We start from the raw sequence: 23,238 nt of genomic DNA, 5'->3' as shown, positions 1-23,238 counted from the left end.
TACTGCCTAGGTGTAAAGACGTTAGGATGGCTTAAGTAGCAGAGAGAGGCAAGACTTTCACACAGAATTGTTAAGTGACTGAATATACAGCTGTGGTCTAAAAGGTGAATTGAGGATTTGATTCTAAAATCAGAGTACCGGTACATATTAAGCCTTCTTGCGTTTTCAGACTGTTGGTCCTTCTAACCCTATATAAAGTTTCCCCTTCAGTCATGTTTGACCCTGGGGTACCACTGCGAGCAGTGATTTCATAGGCAAGCCGTTTTTGTGGGGTAGTTTGCCATTGCTTTCCCCGGCTATTCTTTACCCCCTAGCTATGAGCTAGGTACTCATTTACCGACCAAGGAATGGATGGATGGCTGAGTTGACCATGAGCCAGCTGCCAGGATATCTGACCCACAGGGGGCTCAAATTCCCGACCGTGTGAGTGGCAGTGGAAGCACTTAACCACTACGCCACACGGCTCCTCTAACCCTATATAGTCTATTCTAATAGCAGTCCTCCAAGGTCTCAAAAAGAGCTTATTCTCAACCAGACTTACTACTGTTTTAATTGGAGATTCTAAGGACTGAACCAATGCCCTGAGACATTCACAGTGGAACCACATGAAGCTCCAGTATATGGCCACTGGTCTATGAGATACAGTGTTTGGTTCCATCAGTTTTTAAGTGGCTCTCTGGGGCCTCAAGGGGAGGCCCTTAACATCCTCTACTACATGACCTTTTTAATTGGAGATGCTGTGGGCTGAACCTGGGGCAGTCAGTCTAGGGTTAAAAGATATTTGAAGGGATGTCATGTTGGGGAGGGAGCAAGCTTGTTTTCTGCTGCTCCAGAGACTAGAACCAGGAGTCATGGGTTCAAGGTGCAGGAAAAGAGATTCCACCTAAACATCAGGAAAAACTTCCTGACAGTATGGGCTGTTCGACAGTGAAACGCACTACCTCGGAGTGTGGTGGAGTGTCCCTCTTTGGAGGTTTTTAAACAGAGGCTGGATGGCCATCTGTCAGGAGTGCTTTGATTATGTGTTCCTGCATTGCAGGGGGTTGGACTTGATGGCCCTTCAGGTCTCTTCCAACTCGATGAAAAGGGGAGCAGGTGAATGAGAGGCCAAGATTGAAGTTTGTTTCTCTTCAATAGCACAGGAATCTTACACCAACTAAGATGTGAAATAAAACATTTATTTCATTAAAATGTTACAGTAAAAGCTTGCTTTAGCTACATCTAAACTCTTATTAAAATAAGTTTACACAAAGTTTATACAAGATTATGGTAGACAATATAACTGACAACATTTACATATTTTCATATATACAAGAGAAACATGCAAGGCGCTGAGAATGTACAGAGAACAATAATCAATAAAACAGGATCAACGGCCACCGTTGCATGCTGTAGAATCAATAAGTAAAATGTTTAAAATTGTCCTTCAGTACCACCTTACCATTAGGACAAAAGAGAAATGAGAGCATCCAGAAATTTACTCCGATCTTCCATTTTCAGTTCTATTACTAAAGTGATAAAAGAAAGTGTGTTATATTTACAGGATATTAGCTAACAAGATCTCAACACAATGTTGTTCAGAATTTTAACTGATTAAACAGACAACTGTTATCTGTTCACATGGAAGAGGAACATCTATGGCTGTATTCTCTCTCAAGTCCACCCCCCCAGAGCAAAGGTGGACCCTAAGACCATCTCTTCTAGTCTAAGGCGGATTCCACATGGGCCAAAAGCAGCAGTCTGATAACAGTGTAAAACAGTTTAAAATGGTGTAAAAGGGTTTACACCATTTTCACACGGCTTTTTTTGGCCCATGCAGAATCCGCCCTACAGAGGGAAAATACCCCCTTATTGAGATTTCCCAACAGGTGGCGATATTACCGTGGTTCTGATCTAGTTTCATCTAATTTGGACATCACAACAAGCTGCAGTTAGGAAGTCTTCAGTCTCAGATTCACATGTTTTGGGGGGAGGTATGTCCAATCCTAACTAATTCTCATCATGAGCAAATTAGTCTGCATCATCTGAACAAAGCCAGGTACAATTCAGAAGTCCAAGCTGCCAGCATAAACAGATTTACCACAGGCAGACACTGCCTTAATTTAGAGCAGTGATGGCGAACCTTTTTGAGACCAAGTGCCCAAACTGCAACCCCAAACCCACTTATTTAGTGCAAAGTGCCAACACGGCAATTTAACCTGAATACTGAGGTTTTAGTTAAGAAAAAATGGTTGGCTCTGAGGCGTGTGTTACTCAGGAGTAAGCTTGGTGGTAGTTGTTGGCTTTGCTTTGAAGCAACTCTTCGAATGGGTGAATCACGACCCTAGGAGGGTTTACTCAGAAGCAAGCCACATTGCCAGCAACTGAGCTTACTCCCAGGTAAAGGATCACGCTTTAGTTCTTTGCATGAAAATCAGTGGGGTTTAACAGTGCTTAACAGGGTTACCTACACTGCTTCCCCAAAACTAGGTCTTAGGTTTAATGCTAATAATCGAGCCCAGCAGCCCAGGCCAGCCTAGATGTGTGTGTGTGGGGGGGGGGAATTTCCCCCCCACACGATGAACTCTGTTTGTCCGTGCCCACAGAGAGGGCTCTGAGTGCCATCTCTGGCACCCGTGCCACAGGTTCGCCATCACTGATTTAGAGTGAGGTTCCTACATACATGAGCCCTTGCTATCTCAGAACACACTGAGTAATTGCTTGCAACTGAATGCATGAAATGTCTGCACAAAGAGGTATTTCACCCCTAACTGCAGTTGGGTTTTTTTTTGGTTCATTTAAACAAATTAAATGCATACAGAAATTTCAAAGTAACTGGCATGGCTTCATATGGCACATACAGGAAAAGTATCAGTTTACTTACTAGACATGTCAAAATGGTTATGTAGAGTCCTGGAACTGGTATTTTCTGCAGCTTTTTCAAATGCTCTTCCAAAAAAACTAAGAGTGGGGGGGAGAGAAAAGCTTTAGAATTTCTTTCCAAGACCACATAACTACTCCCCCCTTCTTAATCCCTTGTGAAAACCATAAACACAAAAATTTAATTAGAACGTAGCTTGACAACTGTGCAAACTAAGCAGAACATTACTTCTCATGCATCACTTTTTAATGGGGAGAGATATGGCTCAGCGATACAGCGTTTGCTCTGCATGCACAACGGCACAGAGGTTCAGTCCCTGACACATTTACGTAAAGAATCTCAGACAGCAAATGCAAGAAGCTTTCCTCTTGCTTGAAGATATGGAGGGAGCTGCTGCAAGTCAAGGTAGACAATACTGAGCCAAACGGATAATTGGTCTGACTTGGTTTAAGGCACCTTCACTGAATAGCACCTTTCAGTGAATAGCAGTGTGATGACCACTTTCTTCTTATTTTGTGAATAAATATATGTGCAAAATACTATTTTATTCATCCTTTCTGTTCAAGGTATATATCGCTGCCATCAGGAATTTAATTCCAGCCCCCCTTTAAATTTATCCTAATGTATTCTGCCTGAGCACTAAAGCAATTTTGAAGGTTTAAGTCGTCCTGATTAAGAAACCCTCAAAAGTTACTGGTGTAGGATTCCAAGTTAATTTGAACACATTTAAATTTACAAATTTTCTTTAGCTTAATGGTTGCAAGAAGTAATTTATATTATTTCTACAATAAGTTAAAAAAACTGAGGCACAAACGTCTGGCTGAGGTGACTTTCCCTTCATATAAATCTACCCTCTCTAAATCCCTGTGACCATATTAGGATGACTCAATTTCTGGTCTCCCAGTGTCTTATGTGTGTATTCAGCCTATTTCTTTGAGCAATTTTGTAGTTTGTATAACCCTAGTCAGGAATCTGCTTTCTAGGCTATTAATATTGTAGTGTTCTCTGTTCTTCAGCCCCTTCTCACTACCAATTTACAACAGACTGCCTCTCTCTCCCTCTCAAAAACAAAAAAAAACCTCTCCATGCCTCTCTCAAGTATCAACTGTGCACATCACTCTCGTCCACCTTTCTTCTATGATTTACCTCTCATTTAAAGAGGCACACATGCAACATTTCAAATTGTTGCAAGTACAGCTCCTACTTAATTTTGTTCTACATAGCAGGCTAAGCAGGAAGAAGACACAGACAGATTCTGGTCCAAGGTCATCATCCATCAAGCTTCAAAGCTATGAATTCAGATTTTTCTAGCCCAGTGTTTACCAACCTTTTCAATGTCACGGTACCTTTGACCTTACTCTTCATATCTCATGGTACCCCTGCCATCCCCCCCACCTTCCCCTCCCAATGCCCCTGCTTGCATCCCCCCCACCTTCCCCTCCCAGGGTGAAGGGAAGAACAAGGGGGGGGGGGGAGGAAGTGGCTGCTGACCTTGTGGCAGGCCCTGCCCTGAGCCAGCTCCATGTCCTTGCTGGCGCCGGCAGGAGACACCACAAAAGTGAAGGGGGGGGGGAGCACTGCCATGGTACCCCTGGGACATGCTCACAGTACCCCAGGGTACCACGGAACCCTGGTTGAAAATTATCTAGCCTATGTCAATTACTATTCATATTGAACCACACCTGGGCGAACACAGCAGGTGTGCATGGTCTCTACATTCCACTGCAATAGCAGAATGTAGGATTTAAAGAAAACTACGAAGCCATATGTCTGATTGCTGATATTTCACAATAAGCTGACTTTACGGTACATCTTGTATGATTTTTTTTTAAAGTCAGACTAGAAAGCCCTTACTTCTTTTTGTCAGAACTCTCTGTTTGAGGTGGAATCCCCACCATGATCACTGTCCCTTGCTCAACGTCCATTGGGGCGGCCATAACCATCGGCAACAGTTTACAGCGCTTATTTTTGGTCTGCAAGTCAGAAAGCAATTTGATTATACACAGCTCAAAGACAAAACAAAAAAAAAGGGTGGGGAGGAAAAGAAAGTCAATGTAAAAAACAAAAAAGGATAAACCAAATGTAAAAAAACAATTTAAAAAACAAGCAAGCATCAATATAGATCATTCCTTTCGGTCTGAACCAAGCCACAGTTCTTCAGAAATAAAATAGTTTCTTTCCCCATTCTTCCAATAGTCAGTCTTTGAGTTAAAGTAAGTTATGGAACTTAATGAGGAAAAAAACCAATGTGAGGTAAAGGGAACCATTATTCTGGGTCCCCATATCCAGAAGGAGAAAGAGTAAGTTACTTACAGAGCAAATAAAGGACTTGAGCAAGTATTTACTAAGCAGGCACAACGATACTGGTCTGGAGAATAATTTCACATCTGGAGTTCCCTGGAAAACATAAAATTATATACACCAGAAATAGCAACCGAAGCAGCAGACAGAATCTCCAGATGTGCACAAGTACTAAGGAGTCACACTGCCTACACACTCGCAACCAGATAATTCTTGCTGAGTTTCCAAAGTGTCATGCCCAATGGCATGCAAAGTTGCAGTTAACACAAATGAAAGTTCATAAGTTCCTGTTACAGGAGTGAAATTTGACACACAGCCTCTTGGTTACAGGAACAGTTTTCTGAATTGCTGGTAGCCTTACCAAATTGGTCAGAAAATACTGTTCATGCAAAGTAAACATTTAGCAATTTTTCAAAAATAGTCAGAGTATGCTTTCTAAGATTTCCCAGGTTGCTATAATATGTATTAAGTTTGGGAAAATAAACTGTTCAGGCACCGAACTTTAAAATCTTGGCTTGACATGCCAGATCAAGACTTTTAGAGGTAAGGAAGAAGTACATGCAAATTTTACCTCCATGAGGTAGCAGTAAAGGAAAGGGCCTTGTGAGATTACAAGGTTGGTGCAGATGCAGCTAGCCACAGTCCGCTGAATGGCACACAGCTGCTTTTTTGCTAGTTCCAGCCCTTGGTGTAGCTTGTCCAGATTACTTCTAAAGAAAGGGGAATGTAGAAGAAAGTTGTCCATAGCAAAGGAAGATGAACAAACTATCATCTTGCCTGACTCATACAAATGTGAACCTTTTGCAGAAGACACAAATAGATCACATTTCTCCCTCTCCCTTATGTGGAGAATTAAGGATAAAATCAACCTCTGGTTACCTGTGACATACAAATACAAGCATGCCAGCGATTTTACTTATCTACAGTTAAATAAGCACAACTGGATGCAGCTGGATTATGAAAATGACTGAAAAAATTACCTGGAAAGACTATCCAAAGCTTTGATAAAATTATCGGCTCCACTTCCATCCTTTTCTGTATTTTCCATTAAAGAAGCTGCCGCGTACACTACATCACTGGCTAAGAACTTATTTTTAAAACCAAAATGGATGCTGAAGGTTTGTACTCGTAAATCTTTCATTCTGCAAAATCAAGTAATTGGAAAGACTTTAAAATATATTTTCCTCACTGTCATATTAGAAGGAAAACATTCTAAATATTTTTCTTCGGTTCAAAATGACTCTCATACATTCAGCAATCCCTGAGAATGACTCTGTATATCAGGATCTGGATTACCTTCAAAATAGGGGTAGTGAGGCTGAGGGAAAGTACAGTGCCCTATTTTGTTTGAAGGAAGGATACAGTAAAGATATAAGACAAATTGTAGAACTACTCAGATTCTAAATTCAGGTGCAAGAGCGAATTCAGCATCACTACTAAGGGTGAGCTTCTACCTTAACCAGCAGTGGAAAAAAATTCCAACAAAAGTTAAGAAGTATGGTTTACCCAAACTTATTTGCAGATTCCTCTATCATCTCCTGTAGGTTTTCTTTCAAAGAAATGTCCATAGAATGAAATTTCTGTTTTACTTGCTTCAGGGGTAAGCTATATAAAAAAGGCAGAGAGAGAATATGCTGAAGGAATTTTAGCAAAAGACTCATGTCTTGTCTTTACAGAATGACAACTTGGCATATAGATCCAAATTATTATAATCTCCATGTTCCTAAAAATTTTTTTAAAAGAATAAATTAGGTTCATCTTGTACAGATTGAACTTGGCACAGCATTAGAAATTGTATGGAGTTCACATTGTAGAAGAAGAAGAGTTTGGATTTATATCCCACCTTTCTCTCCTGTAAGGAGACTCAAGGTGGCCTACAAACTCCTTTCCCTTCCTCTCCCCACAACAGACACCTTGTGAGGTAGGTGATGCTGAGAGAGTTCCAAAGAACTGTGACTAGCCCAAGGTCACCCAGCAGGAATGTAGGAGTACGGAAACACATCTGGTTCACCAGATAAGCCTCTGACACTCAGGTGGAGGAGTGGGGAATCAAACCTGGCTCTCCAGATTAGAATCCATCTGCTCCTAACCACTACACCATGCTGGCTCTCTTGTAAAGTACACATTAATTCAAATGTAGGGATAAACACAATTTAAAAAAATTACTTCCAACCATCACTATTGGTTTGTAATGGCTGCATTCTTGCTGATGCAACAGATTTTCCCAAACACTCCAGGTGACAGTGAATCAGACTTAGTCCTGTACCTCCAACTCACCCCATATCAGCAAAGAATTCTTGTAGCTTCTTCTGCCCTTGCACTGACCACAGCTTGAGGCTAGCAGAAGTGTAACAAGTGTTACAGAGGCTTTCATATAGAGACCAGTGTTGATAGAGTGCAAGACACAAGCTATGACCATCAATAGGAATCAGGAACAACCATTAATGTCTTCTGTATGAAAAATCAATTATATTCATTCTAAAATTACTATCTTCTCCCCATTAATTTAAGTTATACGCAGAGACTTTTGAGCTATATCTCAAGTTTACGCTAAAACAGCCCAAATGGGAAATAAGTAATGCAACACCTGTTCTCATTTTTACAGGCTTATTGAAGGTAGACATCAACTAGCTGCTAGAGATTTGAAGACATGGAGTATGTGGTGTGTGTGTGTGTGGTCCCCCCTCCCACTAAAGATTTAAGTTAATTATTCCAGTGGGAGCCTTTCTACCTCTGGGAATGTAAGAGACTGAAGCTTGGTCCACAGAGGGTAGGAAATAGGGGGGGGGGGGGACGTGACAGAGGCCAGACGCATCAGAAAGGATTTCCTCACTTTACACCACGATTGAGGGATCTCAGCTTTCAATGTTCTTTTTATATTAATAAATATGTTAATATTTTATATTAATAAATAGCTTTATGCAAACAGGTAATTAGCATAAAAGTTCTGCCCCTGACTCTGCTTGCTGTGGTGCTTTTTTTGCCAGTTAGAAATTTGATTAATATAAAGATCCCAAAAATTTAACCTTCAGCCGGCTGTCCACATTGGCAGTCGATTCCACCAGCTCATTTCCACTTCCTTCTCCTAGATGTATAAACTAGGCCTATTATAACCAAGGCTATTCAGTTGCAACTCTGGACTGCACTGACATAACACAGGCAATATAGCCATTAACTACCACAAGTGATTCCTCTGAATCTTGCTTATTTGTCTTGATTGTTCAGAAGGATACTCATATTCAAATGCTATTTTCATGCAGTCGATTGAAAGGGAGTTCTCTTCGTCCCCGTTACGATGGTTATGCCGGGATACATGCCGTTGCAGGGCTCCAATGTCTGTGACGTATTTCATTCTTGTGATAGAGGAAACAAATGCTACTTTGATTTTCTTTTCCGGGAGTCCTATAAATTAGCTACTAAAATGGTCTTCCAAGATATATACCATTTGAATAGAAACTGGCTTATTAGTAAAATGTATGCTGTAAAGTGCCTTCAGCAGTATCAGGAAATGATGAATGTGATTTTCTACTAGCAACATGCAGGATCATGGCCACTACTGTGTTGGTGGCATTCAGCCTTTGTAGCTCTCCTCCCAAGAGGGCTGGTCGGTCCCCTCTAGACTCAGTTCTGGATGCCAGATCAAAACCTCCTTTTGAAGAATGGCAATTGATTAATTTCTGGATCTCTTACTGGTTAGCTGTTCTGTCTTTCATTGATTTATTGGTTTAATTAGATTTTAGCCTGCTTTTCTCCCAAGGAGACCCCAAGCTGCCTATAACATTTCTCCCATTTTATTCTAACAGCGCTTGAGGCTTGGCTGAGAGTGTCTAGCCCAGGGGTAGGGAACCTGCGGCTCTCCAGATGTTCAGGAACTACAATTCCCATCAGCCTCTGTCAGCATGGCCAATTGGCCATGCTGGTAGGGGCTGATGGTAATTGTAGTTCCTGGACATCTGGAGAGCCGCAGGTTCCCTACCCCTGGGACTCTAGCCCAAGATCACCCAGCAAGTTTCCATGGCAGAGTGGAGACTACATCTAAGTCTTCCCGATCCTCAAAAAGCATAATAATAAAAATACATTTATAACTAAAATGTCTATAGCACCTTTCCTAGCCGCTGAAGGCAATTTGCACATACTAATTTAGAACAAAAATTTAAAAACCCACAACTATCACAAAGCAATCTGAGAAAACCCACAAGTTCTACAGAAAGGTACGCACAGAAGTCTACATAGATTTTTTTTGGACAAATAGCCTATGGACTGAGATAGTCATAATAAGTAATTGGCTTAGCGCCTTAGCCCAAGGGTATGCCAAGTAGATAAACTCCCAACATTATAAGCAGAAAACAAAACCGATCCAGCAATAAAACATAAGGCAATAACTTTAAAAAATGAAACAGAATGGACTCCACTTGGGCACTTAAAAGATGTTAGAGGTGGATGCCAGGCACATTTCACAGGGGTCAAAATACTGCCACATGTCTACTCCTTCACCTATTTTAGTCCATTTCTATTAACTGTTTATTGTTGTAAACTTCTCCACTTGCCTATGGAATGTCATAGAATTCCTACAATTCCTTTTAGTACAGCCATATGCTGAACAAGCAGTCATTATGGGAAAAACGGAGAAGTTGCAAGGCACACTTGTAATCAGCTAAGGATTGTTTGAGGTCAGTGGGGTGGGCGGAGTTCTCTTGATTTTGGATTAATAAATAATAAATTTTTGATTTTGGATTAATAAATAATAAATTTTTGTTTCCCTGTTATATGTAAACATTTTTCTTATCTTAATGTTTATTACTGGTAATTAAATCAATAATGAATCTAACTGATTGGTATTAAAACCAGTAATAAAAGGTTCCATGTATGGGTGGAAAGGCATGATTAAACTATTTTAAGCAGAATAAATACTGTGGTCACACAAAGTTCCATAGAAAGGCTGTTCATACAGACAGCTCCAAATTTCAGTGCTGTATTACAGATAACTCTGCATGCATAATGAAGACATGTGCCTTGAACAAAAGTCATTTGTTGCTTATTGTAACGAATCAATTTCTTAATAAAAGAAAAAAAAACCTGCTCACTTACTGAGTGATTTTGTCATGAATCCACTGATCTGTCAACCCTATAATAGCCCACCTAAAAAGAAATAAAGAATTTTGGGATAGTCTCACATAATAAAGTACAAAAACTTTAAGATCCCCAATACATTCAACCACATTATGCAAAGAATGAACTTTAAGTCACATAAAATTGTGCACAGCTTTAATCCACAACTACTTTCCAAATGACAAGTACTACTTACCATGGACATTTTCTTTTATATCTTCCTTATTTGTGAGTTGGCACTGAACTGAACTGAAATTCAAAATCTCAAGTATCCTGCATTTGGAGGATTTACATCTATCTACATTGCAACACATGAATGCATTTAATCATGGTAAATAATTAGAGGATATGGTCACATTTTAAAAAATGATGTTTCAGGGCAAGCATTGGACCTTGAGGTGGGAGACCGTCATCAGAAGCCCCTATAATATGTTTCTGTCTACCAAATTTTTTATACTATTTCTTTTTTCCTTTAATAGAACACCACAGTTTCTATAAAATATAAGAATGTTCTGAAACTAAGCCAGCAAGGTGACTATTGTGAAAAAACCCCCCGAAAAACTAGACTACATACCACAACATGTCATTCAAGTCTTTGGACATTATCCATGCCAAGTCAAACATCATCATGGCAGACTACAAAAGCAGAGAGATCCAGATGTCAGTTTGCGAACCAAAACAAATAGGACCTTTACTGCAAACAAATCTGTTCAACACTTTCTATGGCTTGTTTGTGACTCTTAACAAGAGCGAGGAGCAGCGGAGCCCGTTTCAGCCTAAACAAAAGTGGACCTGGAAGTAGAATCTGGCACTGGGTATTGTAATTGAAAGTAGTGAGAAACTTTACACTATCATAGAGGCCCTACTCAGAGGCATTTCTGATGTTAGCTTCATGGTTCTATATCAGGGGTCTGCAACCTGCGGCTCTCCAGATGTTCATGGACTACAAATACCATCAGCCCCTGCCAGCATGGCCAACTGGCCATGCTGGTAGGGGCTGATGGGAACTGTAGTCCATTAATATCTGGAGAGCCGCAGGTTGCAGACCCCAGTTCTACATGGTCATGCTATATGGCCTCTGTAGAGGGATCACCTCTGTAGGACACATAAGAACATAAACTGGGTCATACCGACAGTCCAGCATCCTTTTCCACACATTGGCCAACCAGTTGCTTGGGAGGGCCAACCAACAAAGACTTTTCCTGATATTGCCTCCGAGCACAGGTATTCAGGGAGTTTCTGTCTCTGAACACAGGAGGCTCTATTTAGTCACTATGGCTAGTATTTTCCATCAATCTGTCTAGTCCCCCATTAAACCTATGTATGCTTGATACTACTGCTATGTCCCCTGGCAGCAATTTCCACAATTTAAATATTCACTGAGTGAAGCAGTTCTTCTCACAGCCTTCCTCATGCAAAGGCAAGTATCCTACAGCAAGATCAACAGCTTCCAGTCATTTAAGATACGTGGTAGTCTTCACTTTAAGCAACGAATCTTATACTTACTGACGTCCCATGATATTCGTATTGCTCATAATCAAAGAGAATTTCCTGCCTAAAAGAAAAGAACCATCGTTCTTCCAGGTGTCTCATGTCAGAAAATTTATAGCCATTTAAAGCACCTCCAATACAAAAAACGAAAAAAGGACATCCTGTCCGAAACATTCCAAATGGAATACTTGCATTCCGAGCACAGGACAAAATTTAAATCCCCAGTTAAAGCATCTTAAGAAGCAAATATCAGGAAGGACTCTTCTCTGCCCAAGACTCAAGACTGTTTCTGCCAGTCAGGAAGAGCAATTACACAGCGAATAAAAGCAAGGCCCCCAGTGGTACACGCAGCACCCCCCCTGCCTCTGCTGAAACGAAGTCTGTGCATGCATGAAGCTGTTTTACACAGAGTCAGGTCACTAGTCGATACTGTCAGGAGAGAATGCTGCTAGAACACGGCCATACAGCCCAGAAACCACACAGCACCCGAGTGATTCCGGCCGTGAGAGCCTTCGACAATCTTTTCTTTTGTTTGCTATTTTGACTTTTTTCAGGTAAGGGTTTTGATGTTTCTTCCCCTTCTGTTTTCTTGTAATTTTTGGAATATTATTAAACCAACAACAACGTTTTAGAAAATGGCATGTGGCTTTTATCTTCTATCTTTTTGGATAACGCAACATCCACATCAATATTTACAGCAATTTATATTGCCTCCTTACGATCAACAGAAACAGAATGCTAACAGGCAGAGTTTGAAAGTGTACCTGCGTGCCTCCCATTCTCTTCTTTGTCGTCGTTTCATGGTTCGTTCTACAATTTCCTGTGGACAGATTAAGCTTTCATTTACATCATAGACACACACGTTGTAACAATGAGTATCTTGATCATATATCATGTTGCTAGCCTTGAAGAAATGGTCTCAATTTATGTTTAGAATGTGAATTCTTAAGTACATTTTCTATGGAAATATATCTAACTAGCACAGACTGTGCCAATGAATGAAACAGATGTGCCTGAGGTTCATGACACGCCCATGAAACAAATTAATTTCTTATCCCAGGTCCAAGCGCCTCCTGAACCAGTCACACAATTCAACATCTACTGCACACAAAGGCAATATATATGTATATAGTTCAATAGTACTAGAGAGACACTGGGATTCCTTCAGGAATTGTGTTGTTCTTGGTTCAAATAGGAGCATAAAGAGTATTCTGGATCTGAACTGTTTGAATAAGTTGAGCTCAAGAACATCTGCCATACATGGTGTAGTGGTTAAGAGCGGGTGGATTCTAATCTGGAGAACTGGGTTTGATTCTCCACTCCTCCCCCTGAGTGGTGGAGGCTTATCTGGTGAACCAGATGTGTTTCCGCACTCCTGCATTCCTTGAGCTAGTCACAGTTCTCTCGGAACTCTCTCAGCCCCACCTACCTCACAATGTGTCTGTTGTGGGGAGAGGAAGGGAAAGGAGCTTGTAGGCCACCTTGAATCTCCTTATGGGAGAGAAAGGTGGGATATAAATCCAAACTCTTCTACAATGCGAACTCCATACAATTTCTAATGCCATGCCAAGTTCAATCTGTGCAAGATAAACCTAATTTTTTCTTTTAAATCAAAACTCTTCTTATCAACTGCAGAATGATTGCTATAATGGTTTTATCTATCAACTGCCATCGATCAACTGCAGTAGGATTGCTATAGGTGCAGCCATAGATTTCATGACAAGGATGCATCAGGGGTACAGCAGCTTAAACCACCATCACTCCGGAAAAACTCTCGCAACAGCTTCAATTATCCAGTCAATGTCTCCTCTCTATCCCTGTCAGTATATGTATGGCTACTGCTCCATCTCAGGTTTTTACAGCAGTAGACCTTGCATTGTGGAATGGCCTTCCTCAGCATGTCAAGAGGATGGCCTGGCCTCTTATTCTTTGTAAGGCTAAATTATTAGGGAGATCACACGAGGTTGCTTGGCAGGACCAACAGTTCCCTTTACTTTGTCTGGTCTTTGTTTTATTGAAGGTATTTATTGTGTTATAGCAGAATCTTTTAAATCTTTTTTGTGAGTCATTCTGAAAAGAAAAACAAGCTACATACCTTTATGTAACCTGAAATGCCAACAAACATATTTCACCACTTCTTTCCTTTAACATTAGGGTACGTGTGATTTGATACAAACAACTGACCTCTTCAAATCGCTGTCGCTTTCCTGAAGGCTCCGATCCGTCACTTTCATTACCAGAATCTTCCTCCTCATCCCTGAAGATGTCATCATAGGCAGGAATTTCAAGGTTGTCGTCTTGCCTGACCAGGAGTTTAACCTAGCAAAATATACGCTTTGTTGAAAATGTCAGGTTTAACACAATAAAGCTCAAATGAAAAAAATGTAATCATCTGATAACAGATGAAACATAAAGGGGGTTTTCAGTTGGCGATGGCAGTGCATTAGTATCAAATTATTTGAAACATAAAGGAGGGGCAAAATGGTTTCTCCTTGCCTGTTGCTAGAGCAGAGATCTACTGATGGAAGAGCCTCCCAACCAGTGTCATTATTATTCCATATGGGTCTCATGATCCTGGGCATGGGTCTCATGGTTCAGGGTCACAAAGGGAGGGACAATCCAGGAAGATCGGTAATGTTTATCACACAGACCTCACGCTGGATCCAACCCATTTATGCATTTTAAACTAGTTCTTGTGTAGCATTACTTTAATTTTGTAACTTCAGCTATTTATGATACAACTACTTTTGGAAGTGGGAATGGGATGAGGGTTACAGAAGTACATCAGTCAACAGGCTTGAGTAATACGCTGTGTTTCTCACTTTTTTGCAATCAAGTCACAGATTACTTATGGCAACCTTTGGGGGGGTTTTCAAAGCAAGAGATGTTCAGAGGTGGCTTGCCATTGCCTGCCTCCATGTTACGCCCCGATATTCCTTGGAGGTCTCCCATCCAAATACTTGCCAGAGACAAGGCTGAGACTATGTGACAGGCCCAAGGTCACTCAACTAGAGAGCCAGCGTGGTGTAGTGGTTAAGAGCAGGTGCACTCTAATCTGGAGAACTGGGTTTGATTCCCCACTCTGCCACTTGAGCTGTGAAAACTTATCTGGTGAACTAGATTAGCTTGTGCACTCCAACACATGCCAGCTTGGGCTAGTCACAGTTCTTCAGAGCTTTCTCAGCCCCACCTACCTCACAGGGTGTTTGTTGTGAGCGGGGAAGGGAAAGGAGCTTGTAAGCCCCTTTGAGTCACAGGAGAGAAAGGGGGATATAAATCCAACTCTTCTTCTTCAACAAGTTTCCATAGCAGAGTGGGGATTCATACCTGGGTTTTCCAGATCCTAGTCCAACACCTTAACCATGACACCATGCTGGCTCTCACCTGAAAGTTATTTCTGCTCATAGGTTGTGGGACCCATTTTAAGGGGATTGTAGATATAACAGTGACTGCCTAAAGTTCTTCATTTTTCTTCTTCTTTCAACTCCTTAACTACAACTTATAATGTATTTGCTTCTTGGAATGTGGCACAAACTAGATAACCAACCATTGTTTTGTTATTTGTTTTTCAACATGTTCCCAGCAGTAAATGGATTACGGGGAGCAAATTTAAAAATTGCTAGCATTAGACCGATTTAGATGTGCCTGCATAATTTTGTCTTTATAAGGTGGAAAGGAAACCACCTGAGAAAGGAAACCACTTTCTAGCCTCTTAAGGAGACTAATGTGGAAATTTGCAATTAATAATGCCTGTTTACACTGTTGTCACAGCCTGCAGACATGTTATGCTCCCAAACTGTATTAGTTGTCTCCAAATCACAGTTGTCTCCAAATCAGTTGCCAAGGAGGAAACTGCAATTCCCACACAGCCAATTCAGTTCCTTCCTCATTGAAACAACTCCTTGCTTAATTATGTCAAAGGAATGGAATAACAAAGGATCTAGTTGTGCTCTGCTAAGAGCTGAAACATCTCAAGGTGAAAGCAAGAAAAGTGAGTAACAAGGACGCAACCATGCAATTTAAATTATTTCTTATTATAACCCCAGTAAATACTTTTGATCTACTGTCAGTGGTGTACCTGCAGAAAACGGCACAAGGTGCAAGTACTGAAATTGCACTCCCCTCGCCAGGGACTACTCTTTTTATTTATTTATTTTATTTATTAATTCGGCTTTTATACCGCCCGATCCCCGAAGGGCTTTTGTGTCTAAAGAGGATCAGTAAGGCAATTAAAAGCCTTTCCCACCATAAGAAAAGCCACCAATTAAGTACCTGGACTGGGGGGGCACTGACTAAAAGTTTAATATCTAAATATTTAATATCTAAATATTTAAGTTTAATATCTAAATATTTAATATCTAAATATCTAAACAAAAGCAGATATGAAGGCAGGAAGCCAGCAGGGGGATGGGGGCTTGCCAGTGTTTTGCACTGAGTGTCACATGTATGACTATCTGCCACTAGGCCAGAAGTCCTGGGTGTGCCCTCGCTGCAATGAGCTCCTGGCACTCAAGGAACGTGTCCGTTCTCTTGAAGCCAAGGTGGCAGACCTGGAGAAGCTGAGAGAGGCAGAGAGGGCAACAAACAAGGCTTTCAGGGACCTAGCAGCCGGGTCCCACTCCCAAGGTGACATCTCTTCAGATGTCATGGAGAATGAGAGTCTGGGTGACAGAGGGTGCCAGTCTGAGGTGGGGGAAGATGCTCCCTTAGATGGGATCCCTTCCTTAACTGGTGATCAGCTATCCTCTCGCACTGAGGGATACCCCTCAGGGAGGTGGGGCTCCTTGTAGTGGGTGATTCGATCATCAGGAATATAGAGAGTTGGGTTTGTGACAGGCGTGATGACCGCATGGTGACTTGCCTGCCTGGTGCGAAGGTTGCGGATGTCACGCCACGTCTCCATAGGCTGTTAGACAGTGCTGGGGTGGAGTCAGCAGTTGTGGTCCACATTGGTACCAATGACATTGGGAAATGTAGCCGGGAGGTTCTGGAAGCTAAATTTAGGCTGCTAGGAAAAAGGTTAAAATCCAGGACCTCCAAGGTGGCATTCTCTGAAATGCTACCTGTTCCACGCGCAGGGCGAGCTAGGCAAGCGGAGATACAGGGTCTCAATGCGTGGATGAGAAGGTGGTGCAAGGCAGAGGGTTTCAGATTTGTCAGGAACTGGGGAACCTTTTGGGATAAGGCAGGCCTGTACAAAAGGGACGGGCTTCATCTTAACCAAAGAGGAACCAGGCTGCTGGCTCAACATTAAAAAAGGTGGCAGAACAGCTTTTAAACTGATTCCTGGGGGAAAGCCGACAGGAGCTGAGGTGACTTCGGTTCGGAATACAGAGTCCATGGGGATGCAGACAGAGAAGGAGGTTTTTTTTAAATCAACCACATACAAGTGAGGAACATAGCAATGTGATAAGTGATAGTGTCTACAAAAGGCTAGAGGGCAAAACACATAAATCCCAGGTTAGGGACAGAGACAGAGTATACAAGTGTCTCTATGCTAATAGTAGAATACATGACTCGAAAAAGAGGGAACTGGAGTACAGTAGTTTGAAGGAGGACATTGATATAGTGGGCATCACAGAGACATGGTGGAATGAGGAGAACCAGTGGGATGCTGTTATCCCAGGTTACAGGCTCTACAGGAAGGATAGGACAGGGCGTATTGGGGGTGGGGTGGCCCTGTACATCAAAGAGAGCATAGTGTCACATAAAATAGACAATGCAGGGGGAGCTGATTCCTCTACAGAAGCACTGTGGATATCAATACCAGGGGTGAAGCATAGTTTAACATTAGGAATAGATTATCGTCCCCCTGACCAAAGCACAAGAGGATTCTGAGATGGAAAAAGAAATTAGAGAGGCCAACAAAAGCAAAAATGTCGTGGTAATGGGCGATTTTAACTATCCCCATATAAACTGGAAAAATGCATGTTCAGGTCATAGTAAGGAGAGAACATTCCTGGATATGCTAAATGACTGTGGCTTAGAGCAGATGGTTGTAGAACCAAACAGCGCAGTTGTGATCCTAGATCGAATTCTATGCGGGGCCCAGGACCTGGTGCGGGAAGTCAGTGTTGTTGAGCCGATAGGGAAACGCGCCCACAATGCTGTCAGATTCAGTATCTCTGCATGCTTAACAAGTGACAACTACTAATGTAGTTACATTCGCCTTCAGAAAGGGAAATTTCTCAAAGATGAGGGGGATAGTGCGCAGAAAGCTGAAAGGGAAAATCAAGAGAGTCAAAATGTCCAAGATGCTTGGAGGTTATTTAAAAAACACAGTCTTAAAAGCTCAACTGGAATGTGTTCCACAGGTTAGGAAAGGCAGCAGTCCAAAAGAAAGCCACCATGGTTAACAAGGGAGGTTGAGGAAATTATTAGGGAAAAAAAGATGTCTTTTAGAAAATGGAAGACCAACTTAACTGATAAAGAATACCAGAGAGAAATCACAAATGGTGGCAAAAGAGAAGCAAGTTAGCTGTAAGGGGAGGCAAAAAAGGATTATGAGGAACACATGGCTGTGAACATCAAAACCAGCAACAAACAGTTCCTTCAAGTACATCAAAAGCAGGAAGCCAGCAAGGGAAGCGGTAGGCCCAAGTTAGATGACAAAGGAACAAAGGGTGTGCTAAAAGATGACAGGGAGATTGCAGAAAAGCTGAATGAATTCTTTGCATCTGTCTTCACCCAGAGGAGGTGAGGAAAATTCCTGCACCTGAACCAAGCTTCTTAGGAGGCGAATCCGAGGAACTAACGAAGATAGTGGTAGACAAGGAAGAAGTTCTGGCAGCCATTGATAAACTAAATGCTACCAAATCCCCTGGCCCAGATTGCATTCACCCAAGAGTTCTTAAAGAGCTCAAGCATGAAATTGCTGATGTTCTCACTTTAATATGCAACTTATCCTTGAAATCAGGCTCCATCCCTGAAGACTGGAAGATGGCCAATGTCACACCAATCTTTAAGAAAGGACCCGGGAAATTACAGGCCAGTCAGTTTGACATCTGTTCCTGGTAAATTAGTAGAATCTGTCATTAAAGATAAAATGATAAAACATGTACAAAAGCAAAACCTGCTGAGAAAGAGTCAGCATGGCTTTTGCAGAGGCAAATCCTGTCTTACAAACTTACTAGAGTTCTTTGAGGATGTAAATAGGCATGTGGATAAGGGGGAACCAGTGGACATTGTCTACTTGGATTTCCAAAAGGCTTTGACAAAGTTCCTCACCAGAGACTATTGAGAAAACTCAGCAATGAAGGAATAAGAGGGGAAGTCCTCCTATGGATTAAAAACTGGTTGAGAAACAGGAAGCAAAGAGTGGGTGTAAATGGGAAATTCTCACAATGGAGAGATGTGGGGAGTGGTGTCCTAAGGATCCGTCAGATTGGGACCAGTGCTCTTTAACCTATTCATAAATGACCTGGAAGTAGGGGTGGGTAGCGTGGTGGCCAAGTTTGCAGATGATACCAAATTATGTAGGGTGGTGAGAACCACAAAGGATTGCGAGGAGGTCCAAGCGGACCTTGATAAATTAGGTGAGTGGGCTAAGAAATGGCAAATGCAGTTCAATGTAGCAAAATGCAAAGTGATGCACATAGGGGCAAAAAATCCAAACTTCACATACACGCTACAGGGGTCAGTGCTATCAGTCACAGACCAGGAAAGGGATTTGGGTGTCTTAATTGATAGTTCCATGGGAATGTCAACTCAATGTATGGCAGCTGTGAAAAAGGCAAACTCTATGCTGGGGATAATCAGGAAAGGAATTGATAATAAAACTGCAAAGATTGTCACGCCCTTATATAAAGCCGTGGTGCTGACCACACTTGGAGTAATTGTGTTCAGTTCTTGTCACCACATCTCAAAAAGGATATTGGAGAGTTAAGAAAAGTGCAGAGATGTGCAACGAGGATGATTGAGGGACTGGAGCACCTTCCTTATGAGGAAAGGCTGCAGCGTTTGGGACTCTTTAGTTTGGAGAGGAGACGGCTGAGGGGGGGATATGATTGAAGTCTATAAAATTATGCATGGGGTAGAAAATGTTGACAGAGAGAAATTTTTCTCTCTTTCTCACAATACTAGAACCAGGGGGCATTCATTGAAAATGCTGGGGGGAAGAATTAGAACTAATAAAAGGAAACACTTCTTCACGCAACATGTGATTGGTGTTTGGAATATGCTGCCACAGGCGGTGGTGATGGCCACTAACCTGGATAGCTTTAAAAGGGGCTTGGACAGATTTATGGAGGAGAAGTCAATTTATGGCTACCAATCTTGATCCTCTTTGATCTGAGATTGCAAATGCCTTAACAGTCCAGGTGCTCGGGAGCAACAGCCGCAGAAGGCCATTGCTTTCACATCCTACATGTGAACTCCCAAAGGCACCTGGTGGGCCACTGCGAGTAGCAGAGAGCTGGACTAGATGGACTCTGGTCTGATCCAGCTGGCTTGTTCTTATGTTCTTAATGTAGCCAACTGGTGCCCTCTCTTGGCAGGGCTAGCAGTGCTGAGGCGAACAACACAGTAGGAAGTCCACTCTCGCTCTCCAGTCAGCCTGTGGCCTTCCTCCTTTCCCAATGAGCGCAAATGAGCACAGCTCTTGGAGCAGCTTTCCCCTGCACTGCTTGAGCACGCTTTCCTTGCGTCAGGGAAACACGGGGCTCCTTTAAGCCCAAATGGTTCCCAGCAAAAGGACTTGAGGGCAAGGTTGGCACCAAGTGCACTAGACACACCATCTGACCTGGCGGAGGCACAGCAAATGCTCAGCACGTAGTCCTACAGAAGCCAAGTAGTCCTACAGAAGCCAAGTGCGCCAGCCTTGTCTCCTTGCCTGGTACTCCATCACAGCTGAGGTTAAGTTCTGTGGTCCAGATCTTTTTAACTGGCAGGTCTGAGGATGGAGGCAGTGGCTGGGAGCACTAACAGAAGCCAGTGCTCCTGCACCTGCGGAAGAGGCAGTCGCTGTGGTGGCCGCAAAGCTGCCACTGCACACTATTCCAGCAGGCGCCTGCGCAGCTCCCTCTGGCAGTCGCTCCTCTGGCAGGTAGCCAGCGCTGGCGCAGAAGTGCACAGCGGCAGCATTCTGAGGGTCGGCTGGGGCGTTGTTGGCGGCGAGCGGGGGCTGGTGGGGTAATGCAAAGTGGATTTCATGGCTTGCCCCCCCCCCCCCCCCGACACTCAAAAGTGGTGTCTGGGGCATTGGCCCTCTCTTCACCCCCCCCCCCATGCCCCTGGGTACACCACTGTCCACTATAATTGGCCTTAAAGTGCTGGCAGCTAAGGCATGAGGAACTGAACTGGGTTGGTCACCTTTGTAAGTTCCACACTATGAAGGTAGTACTGCTTTCATGTTCTTTAGTAAACTCCAAGGGGCTGTGGAAGGCTTGCTTGCAACCTTTAAAACAGCTTGGACTAGACCCCCAAAGGGAGAAACCAAAACATTTGAGCCAGTTTGGATTGCAATGGAGCTAACTCAGTCCCAGAATCCCGGATACTAAAGGACAACTAATCCTGGTACCAAAGGACAGCTAATATGGCAGTTCCTTACCTACCATAGCATAACTAGATTCTAATCCTGTATTCACCTGAGAAATAGAATTTACCTGTGTTTCATTGTAAACATTAACAACATTAATAGGTCTGTGAGTGTCGCAGACAAAGAATATGATGTCTTCTTCAGGCTGAAGCGCTTCTAGCAGGTCAATGTTGGCACCACAATTTATTAGAACAAAGTACTGGAACTGCAAAAAAAAATGGTAAAAGCTCGTTAACAGGTAAAGAAGGCTTATCTTTGCAAAGCAGTTGCATAGACAATCATTTATGTTTCCTGCAAAGCTTCATATTCCTAAAGATATTACAGGACTCCAGTTCTTCATGTTTCCTGAGAGAGAGAAACTATGGCTGATTTCCTGGTACCAAGGAAATGAAATTATTCCCATTCTTAATGACAGCGTTCAGGAAACAACATCCAGATTAAATCTAACATAAAGCGACAAACTGCACCAGCATAACAAAAACTTACTGCTGCAAACTAAAAGCCCCTAATTTTAATGGACCGCAGAGAATTAAGCTGTGCAACTGTAATCTTTTGGGAGTTAAGTCTCACTGATCGTTGCTTTTGTGAGCCTTCATAGTATTAAAATATCAGAAAGGAAACATGATTTCTATTTTTATCTTGTTACCTGATCTTTATGTTCCAGAAATGCAGTTTCAAGTTCTTGCCACCCAGCTACTGGTACTAATGTATATTGCACATGATCACACTGAAATAAAGCCTTCAAATTAGAAGGGGAAAAAAACCAATCAGTATAACCAAACAAATTAGAGTCTGGTAAACAATGTTTAATATCGTTATTTATTTCTTTATGTTTTCTGCAGCAGCAAAAGAGCCGAAAGAATGTAAGACTGAAGTGAGTCCCTGACTGAAACAAGGCTGTTATCATCGATGTGAACCGTAACTAACACTTACATATAATATTTTTAATTACCTGGTTTTTAATTTACATTTACCTTATTTACATATATAGATATGTTTAAAATGAAATGATCTTGTGTCACTATGACAGATGTTGGAAAGAACATGGTAAAAAGTTGACACATACTTTACAGGTCAATTGACCCTCAGCAATAAAATCTAAGTTCAGACATACAGAAAATCAATTGATATGATACATTTTAACATTCCCTCCTTGCATATCCACGTGACATTAGATTGAGACTTACCTGGAGTATTTTACAAGCACATAATGCGTCGACATCTGATGCCACAAGCAGTAGCACACGCTGTAAGAAGTACATTATTTTTGTTAGGATATATAACAGCACATGCAGTAGTGAACTTGCCATAATTCTGGATATGTAGAACATGGAAAGGGGGGTGGGCATTTCTGCATCTGACCACCCCCAGTCCCTCAGATGCGGTAACAGCTTCACCCGCAACCCGGCTACTCCACCCCAGTGGGACTTCGCCCCCTCACCTGATTCAGAACCACCTCATAGAACTCCTTACGGAAGTCTGACAGAAACATGACCTGAAAGCGACTCCGCCAGCCCGACAACGATAATGGCGGCAGATGTGGAGATTACACTATAATCCCTGGTCAAAGGAAGGCGCCAAATCGCTCATTTCTCCATTGGGTAAAACGGCTTCAGTATTATCCAATCAGCACTGCTCATGCCGCTGCCCCGCCCTCTTACATGATGAATGGGTAAATCCTGCCGTTACGTCCAAGCGCCTCGACCAATCACCATTGATTATTCCAGGATCTGCGACTGGATCCATAGAGGGAAGGAGTAAAATGTTCCGATGCCGTATTGCGGTTGTTGGAATCCTCCATGTGCGGGGCTCGAGGGGTGGAAACGCATAATGTGTAAACTCGAATATAGTAGTAGGTTCGATTTTAGGCCAGAAATAATAAACGCTCCAATAATAAATAAATAAAACAATAAGAAAAATTAATGGAGAAAAAGATGCAGTC

The 23,238-nt window shown here is 42.2% G+C and overlaps 1 protein-coding gene across 1 annotated transcript; it reads right to left on the bottom strand.

Moving 5' to 3' along the window:
* Positions 1 to 1,157: 1,157 nt before the first annotated feature.
* On the bottom strand, positions 1,158 to 22,895 carry CDC45 (cell division cycle 45). The gene is made up of 18 exons (XM_048515109.1): positions 22,738 to 22,895; positions 22,484 to 22,543; positions 21,943 to 22,035; positions 21,364 to 21,501; positions 13,946 to 14,080; positions 12,526 to 12,581; positions 11,777 to 11,825; positions 10,845 to 10,906; positions 10,250 to 10,300; positions 8,395 to 8,514; positions 7,439 to 7,570; positions 6,668 to 6,766; positions 6,142 to 6,303; positions 5,733 to 5,871; positions 5,174 to 5,257; positions 4,715 to 4,833; positions 2,864 to 2,940; positions 1,158 to 1,508 (listed from the first exon to the last, which is right to left on the bottom strand). Exons 1-18 carry the CDS (start codon positions 22,786 to 22,788, stop codon positions 1,444 to 1,446), a joined length of 1,692 nt encoding a protein of 563 aa, XP_048371066.1. The 5' UTR covers positions 22,789 to 22,895; the 3' UTR covers positions 1,158 to 1,443.
* Positions 22,896 to 23,238: the final 343 nt, after the last annotated feature.

Source organism: Sphaerodactylus townsendi, linkage group LG13, assembly GCF_021028975.2.
Source record: "Sphaerodactylus townsendi isolate TG3544 linkage group LG13, MPM_Stown_v2.3, whole genome shotgun sequence".
Classification (NCBI taxonomy): domain Eukaryota; kingdom Metazoa; phylum Chordata; class Lepidosauria; order Squamata; family Sphaerodactylidae; genus Sphaerodactylus; species Sphaerodactylus townsendi.
Note: the sequence above shows the minus strand (reverse complement) of the source record. Positions and strands in the feature narration are given on the sequence as shown.

What these genes read in the sequence shown, in the direction of transcription:
- CDC45 (XM_048515109.1), bottom strand. Translation starts at nt 22,788, where the DNA reads ATGTTTCTGTCAGACTTCCGTAAGGAGTTCTATGAGGTGGTTCTGAAT. An exon ending in GACTTGAATGACATGTTGTG is followed by an intron (nt 10,301 to 10,844) that starts GTATGTAGTCTA and finishes ATTTCTTTTTAG; the next exon opens with GTGGGCTATTATAGGGTTGA. An exon ending in TAACCATTTTGACATGTCTA is followed by an intron (nt 1,509 to 2,863) that starts GTAAGTAAACTG and finishes TTATCACTTTAG; the next exon opens with TAATAGAACTGAAAATGGAA.